The sequence below is a fragment of the Rhagoletis zephyria genome, unplaced genomic scaffold, assembly GCF_001687245.7.
Source record: "Rhagoletis zephyria isolate East Lansing unplaced genomic scaffold, Rhagoletis_zephyria_1.1 Rzeph_scaffold_02696, whole genome shotgun sequence".
NCBI lineage: Eukaryota > Metazoa > Arthropoda > Insecta > Diptera > Tephritidae > Rhagoletis > Rhagoletis zephyria.
This window is the reverse complement of record NW_016159780.1, coordinates 1-6,859: the sequence shown is the minus strand read 5'-3', so window position 1 is coordinate 6,859 and position 6,859 is coordinate 1. Positions and strand designations below refer to the sequence as shown.

The window sequence follows — 6,859 nt, the reverse complement described above, 5'->3', positions numbered from 1 at the left end:
TTTCTCAACTTAGCGTATACGCTTTCATCGGAGGTTATGTATGAACGACCTGTGATCCTGTAAAATAGGAGGTAGCTGCGGGCTCACCATCTGCCATGATAATATCATATTAAGACTATTGCGTCAAGAATCGCCCGCGCATAAGAAATCGAATACGTTATTGATGGTTTAGGATTTAAAATTAGCGTTGAAAACGAGTGGAACCGAGAAATAAAAGCACGTCTATTCCGAGTTATTTATCCAAAAGAAGAGAGAGAGAGAGATATACTTTATTTCAGGGGCCAAAAAGTTATCTCGAATTTACACATTGAAAACCTTGCCCAAATTCTAAAATTTAACGAAAACCTTGTTTAATAAAAGTCATTAGATGAAAAATATTTTTATTTCGCCGATAAGAGTTATACGCCAAGGTTTATTTTCTACGTTGTTTGATAACAGTTATTGCCAAACGTTTATTTTTTACGTTTCTTGGTAACAGTTATTATCCAGCGTTTATTTTGAACGTTGTAAGATAAGAATATTGACAAAAACGGAGTTGGAGAATAAGATAAAGATGATGAAAGTAGGAGAGGAGGAGTGAAATAACTGTTATCAGACAACGTAAAAATAAACCTTGGGTAATAACTGTTATCAAGCAACCTAAAAAATAAACGTTGGGAAATAACTCTCATTATCTTATCTTATTTCTCCTGCATAACAGTTATCAGGCAACCTAAAAAGTAAACGATGGGTTAAACTCATATCGTCGAAATAAAAAAATTTTCTCATCTAATAACTGTTATGGAACAACGTTTTTCCGAAAAAAACTTATAACTGTTATGTCCCTGCTTTGTTTAACAAACATAAAGTTAGCTGCAGTTTTTTACATCTACTGTGAAAAACATACAAACTTCATTTAGTGACTTTTAAAACGTTCACCACATTACGTCTCGTTCACAATTACAACAGTTATACCGGCTTAAGCTCGGCTTCTCTGCCGATAGAGTTATTCCGTCTTAGCCAGAAAATGAAGACACTGCAAAATATTTGTCCGGCGTTCTCCATGTTTATCTTGCAGATATTTGACCCTGATTTGATGGAAACTATTACAGGTAGTTTTCTATGGCTCTTTGGAATCTTTCACTTTATCAAAAGAAGCAAGTGCTTACAATAAATTAATGCAAAGGTTTGCACTTTAAAAAATTTACAAACTGTGCTTGGGCTTGTCTCCTATAAAAAAGAAGATGGTCTCTTCAAATATATCTACATACTTGAACTATCTATGTGCATCCATGTGCAATTTTCAACAAGACACCTTTTTTGGAAAGTGCTTACTGGTAATGGATACTCCAGTATATTTTGTGCGATGTCCGAATTGCAGCTTGCTGCTTCTCAGTAGCATAGCCTATCGCAATGCTTCTTAATGGTGATTCGGAAGCTTCCTTCAATCCAGGGTTTTAAGCTGACCATGCCCATTGGACGACTCTTTTAGTCACGGTTGTCTATGGTGCCGTATTACGGGTCGCTTCACGGACCAACGCTGACCTGAAGGGGGAATTTTACATAAAAGAAGCTCCCCAAGGTGGGAGTATTCAAGTACTGCTCTTGATGCTCTGCCATCACTTTCCATCTTTATACGTAGGGAGGACTTGAAGGCCGCCTTTCAGAATTGGATGTTGGCCTGATACTGAGTGAGCTGAGGTGAAAATTGCAGGATCTACACACTAGTGTCTTTTCAATGCCCATCATAGTCTTTGCTGAGGGGATTACACAAGGTTTAGCTCCCTGAAGCTGAATGCTGGCTTAATTCCAACACTGACGTACCTTTACTGATGGCTGAATAATTAACATTGGGTCAGGATCGGTAGTCTATATGTATCACCGTTAATGGGTATGAGCTTCACTTTTCTCTTGGATAGCCGAATATTTGCAATAGTGAAAAGGATTGACTACGTGGTGGAAAATAGTAGTGACAGCCAGATGTACTCAAGGCATTGGTAATCCCTCAAATTACATCCATACAGGTTCGGCAAGTATCGAGTAAAATACGTTGAGAAATATAACGGTCAAGTCCTGCTCTGGGTACCAGGTAGTCAGAAGCACCTGGTAATGAGGCATCTGGCCATTTGGTCAGAGTGGACTCAGACCAGGGATTTATCGGTCCGCAAACAGTCATAGCACTCCCAGGTGGCAATTGTCAAAATATACAGAAAAAAAAAATAGTCTAGTTATGACCCAAAACAACTACTTTGGGAGTGAAAAAAAAAAGAGATTCATGAATATACAATAAAAAACGTTTGATTAAGTACACTTTAATATATTACACATGTTTACTTAGCAGCCTTAGATTTGCCAGTAACACTGGTTTACAGCAAAAATGTTCTGTGGATGCCACTATCCAATTCCTATGTAGAATTGCTCGGTGATTCTGAAAATCGAGTTAAAGCTAATGAATAAACCGTGTAAACATTACTTTCCGATAGGTCTTATAGTTTCTGAAAAACTTAATTCATCATTCCAGCTTTTTTTATTTTTTAATGAAAAAATTAAAAACAAATCAAGCTTTAACAGAAGAAAAATTTCAAAATAACAGGTTCTGTGCCAAATTTTTTCACTTGTACTAAAGCTGTTCTGTTGCAAAAAAAAAATCAAGTTACTGATGAAGAAAATCGTTGGAAACATTCGAAATAATGAGTGGTCAAAAAAAATGCTCAAGATTATTTGTATGAAAATTGAGCACGAAAGAATGTTACTCATACGCCGCGTACACTGGGGCGCTTTTCTGCTCATATTTCGTAAAATAAATCTTTGCGCATTTTCACTTGACCCCTCATTAATTTTTAAATTTTTTTTTCTGTTAAAGATTGATTTTTTTACATTAAAAAATAAAAAAAACTGGAATGATTAATTAATTTTGCAAAAACTGTAAGCCCTATCGGAAAGTGTGGTATATACGGTTTATGGAGAATTTCATTGGCTTTCATTTGCCGTACCAATTTTTGCTTTAAGCCGAATAACGGTAAATTGTAAATATCTCGGAAACGTGTCCATAAAAAAAAAATTAACCCAAATTTCGGAATTAACGATTAATTCTACATAGATATTGGATAGTGGCGTCTGGAGAACAAAAACCAAATTAAAATTTGTAATCCAGTGTAATTAGTGTTAAATTTTTTGAGTATTAATTAAAGGCAAAGATAAATACATAAATATTTCAAACTTTCGAACATAAATTTAAATGCATTTTTCATGTTATTAAAAGTAAAAGTTTGAGGTACAAAAAATACTATATTTATCTTTATAATAATATTGAATATGCAAAAGAAAACATTTTAGTTAAAAATAAAATGAATACTTTAGTTAATTTTTGAGTGAACTAGAAACAAAAATAAAAGTTTTCATTAGAAATAAATTAAATAACTTTAACATTTCAGTCTATTATTTTAAAAATTTTATAAAAGTAATAATTAATGTTTAAAATTTGGGATTTGGATAAGAATAAAATAAATAAATAATTCAAGCATTTATTAAATATGTATTCTTAATTTTTGTCTGTAGTTTGGCTTCTTGATTCATAATAGAAATTAATCAAGTAATCATATTAATGTAATGTGTAATTAAAAAATGTCAAAAATAGTAAAAAAATCATGTAATTAAAATTAATGATTTAATTAACATTATTTTTAAGTAATTATTTATTAATCATTAAAAGGGTGGTAATATTTAGCCATTAGCGGTATTTAGCCATTAAATTATTCCAAAAAAAAACATGCTTTAGTTAATAATCATTATGAATATTAATCATTATTTAACAGGTCTGGTATAATTGAATACGTACTCGCTTTAATGGTTTACAATATAATCAAATAAACGTTATAGTATTTTGTGTACTTTATTCTATTAAACTGTCAAAGTCAAATAAAACAGAGCATGAATAAATCGTACTGTACTTGGTACAAATCTGGTCATTTTCGAAATAGTTCGGTTTCAGTCAGGAAATTCTAGTTGTAAACTAGTATTTTTCCTGACCAGTTTGGGGTTTCACTGCAGGGTCGTTATCCCTAAGTGCCACACATTTACCCCTCCCTCTATACGCCAGTAATATGTATAATAATCACATCGAATTGCTGTCGTGGATTATAAATAGCTGTTGCCGCATCCTGATAAGTGCCCGCTTACTTGCTGTGTTTATAAATAAAATCGCATAATCTTAAGAGTAGGCAAATACTCACCCCTTTTGCCTGCGTGGAAACTGTCAAACGGTGAGATACGCTCAATTTGCGCCACCAACTTAGAACGCGGTAATATTAATCGATCAGAGTTTATGTGCTCGACGGCCTGGCGAAACGCTAGCTCCTGGGTATCGTCACTCGGGTGAAAAAGGCCACCTGCAGAGCAAACGCATACAGATATGCAGAGTTGAGCGGTGAACAGGATAATGTGGTATAATGGGCTAAAATATGCATATATATGTGCGTGGTTGTGATTGTAGCATGAAACATCAAAATAAAAATAAAACAAAAAAGAAAAAAGAAACAAGAAAAAATGAGAAACGTGAAATGTAAACAAAATCGTTAAATGTGTGGTTTTAATTTCCTTCCATGAAGCTAATATGTATGAGTGCGAGGAAAATCGTAATATCCGTACATCTGCAGACACAAGCACACACATACAGGTGCATAGTCATGCACGTTCAATGTCTTGCGCATATCCAAGTCCATTCACTTATACGCACAGATACTATGCTCATCAACGCAGATTAAAGTAATAAGTTAATGCAATCAGAAAATCAATAAATATAAGAGGAAGGTTGAAAATAAAACAAAGTGCTTGGCCATCTTGGCGTTGTCTGTGACTGCGTAGGATAAGCGCGCTTGATGGCCAAGTGACTATTTTTAATTTTTTCTTTACCAATTTTAATGACGTCGGGCAGTGCCAGCGTGTGTTGAAATTGCAGGCTCATTGTGACGGCGAGACAAAGGATCAGGCGGAGTAAGCGCCAACGCCAATGCGCTGACACTAACGGCTGCATCTTTCTACACCAGCAGCAATACTCGCCAAGCCTTGCACTACTCCAAGTTCACTTTGAAATTATCTGTTTAACTTTTAAAGAAGTTTTTCTTTCAACTTTTGGTAATTAATTCGATTTGACCAATCTCTTTTTGTTGATTTTCAGCTTTTTTCTTGCCTATTTATTTTCACACATAAACACACGCGCGCGCCTTTTCGTTTTCTTCATAAAGGTTTTTTATACGCTGACAGCTGGAATGATACTGAACGCATTGTGATGCATGGAAAAGCACCAAGCGTGCATTGAATGGATGCTGTATTGTCGTTGTTTGGTTGTAGTGGGCAGGAAGGGTGGCGAGAAAGGCAAGGCAACGCATGACAGTTTCAGCGGTTGCGCAGTGGATGCTGTGCTGTAATGGGTGCGGAGCAAGACTAAGTGTACCTAACGGTTGTTGTGCTTTTGCGTTGTTAGCCCAGAAAGGAAGTTGGTAGTGACTTTAATAAGGGATGTTGTCACTGCTTTATCGGCTTCTATAAAACGGCTGCCAATGCTACGCAGGGACACACTTAACCCACGAGTTGAAGTGAAGTCCCGTTTGTTATACCATGAGCTTTGTCACTTTGCTGAATCATTTTTAATCCTTGACGAAACTCCTCAGGCATCTGAGGTTTATAACTCCCAATCCGTCAAGGCTAATAATAAGGGAAACTCCAGAGAGCGCAATCTGCTCTACAGAGAGGATGGAGAACTGTCTCTTCCTTCTCATAGTTTTGCAACTTCTGCATCATCTATGGTAAGGGACTCCGAGCCGTTCTGCGTATTTTCCTATAGGGGATGGCTCGTTGGAGCACAGATAGAGTGACATACATCCTCCCCTCCCAAGATTGCCTAAAAATTCGACAGATCGTAGTTTGCATCTATCTCTCGTTTCCGTGAGTATATATAAATTCTCCTAAAATCCTAGGTTTTCTTAAAAAAAAGCGTGTAATTAGTGGAGGGCATACCAATTAGTGACGCACAGAACCAAGGAGCCGGAACAGGAGAACCGGGTCCGACCCGACTCCAAAAGAACAGAACGGTTCCGGCGGTATCAAAACTCGGTTCCAATTTTGTTCGGTTCGAGCGACTATAGAATATATAGCCCGATCACTTCAGACCAAAATCGACGTAAGATTAAAAAAAAATCCGGGAAGAAATTTTTTGACGCAGTTAGGTGTCTCCTGTTTAGGTGAACACAAAATGAAAATTTTTCGCCCAATTGCGATATGGGAAGTGTCCGCCATCTTGGATTTTATGTTTTTTAAATTTGCGCGCGAATTTTTGCATTTCTCGCGAAAAAAAGGTTAATAAATTTGTTGAGAATTCGATTCTCTACAATTTTCATGGCCTATCGATTTTTTAAACAATTATTTATTGCTAATAATATGCAAAAAATGCCCAAAATTAGGCAAGTGGCGCGGTCTTTTCGAATTTTCAGCAATTTCTATTTGAAATATGTGCATTTTTTGCATATTATTAGCAATAAATAGTTGTTTAAAAAAATTAAAGGCACATGAAAATTGTAGGGAATCGAATTCTCTACAAGTTTTGTTCTCAACTTTTTTCATGAAAAATGCAAAATTAGCGCGCAAATCGTAAAAAACACAAAATCCAAGATGGCGGACATTTCCCATATCGCAATTGGGGGAAAAATTTTATTTTCGTGTTCACCTAAACAGGAGACCCCAAACTGCGTCAAAAATTTCAGCCTGGAATTTTTTCGTTGAAAAAATCGAATGCAAAATTCGCGCGCATATCGTAAAAAACACAAAATCCAAAACGGCGGACATTTACCATATCGCAATTGGGGGAAAAATTTTCATTTTGTGT

The 6,859-nt window shown here is 35.8% G+C and overlaps 1 protein-coding gene across 1 annotated transcript in view; it reads right to left on the bottom strand.

Annotated features, from left to right (window-relative positions):
* LOC108367465 (glutamate receptor ionotropic, kainate 2-like) overlaps nucleotides 1–5,011 on the bottom strand; it is a 17,267-nt gene extending 12,256 nt beyond the window's left edge. Inside the window, exons 1-2 of the mRNA XM_017622079.1 lie at nucleotides 4,891–5,011; nucleotides 4,212–4,367 (exon numbers count right to left, since the gene is read on the bottom strand). Coding sequence (XP_017477568.1) covers nucleotides 4,212–4,367; nucleotides 4,891–5,011 — 277 coding nt within the window. The remainder of the gene's footprint in view (nucleotides 1–4,211; nucleotides 4,368–4,890) is intronic.
* Between the last annotated feature and the right edge of the window lie 1,848 nt (nucleotides 5,012–6,859).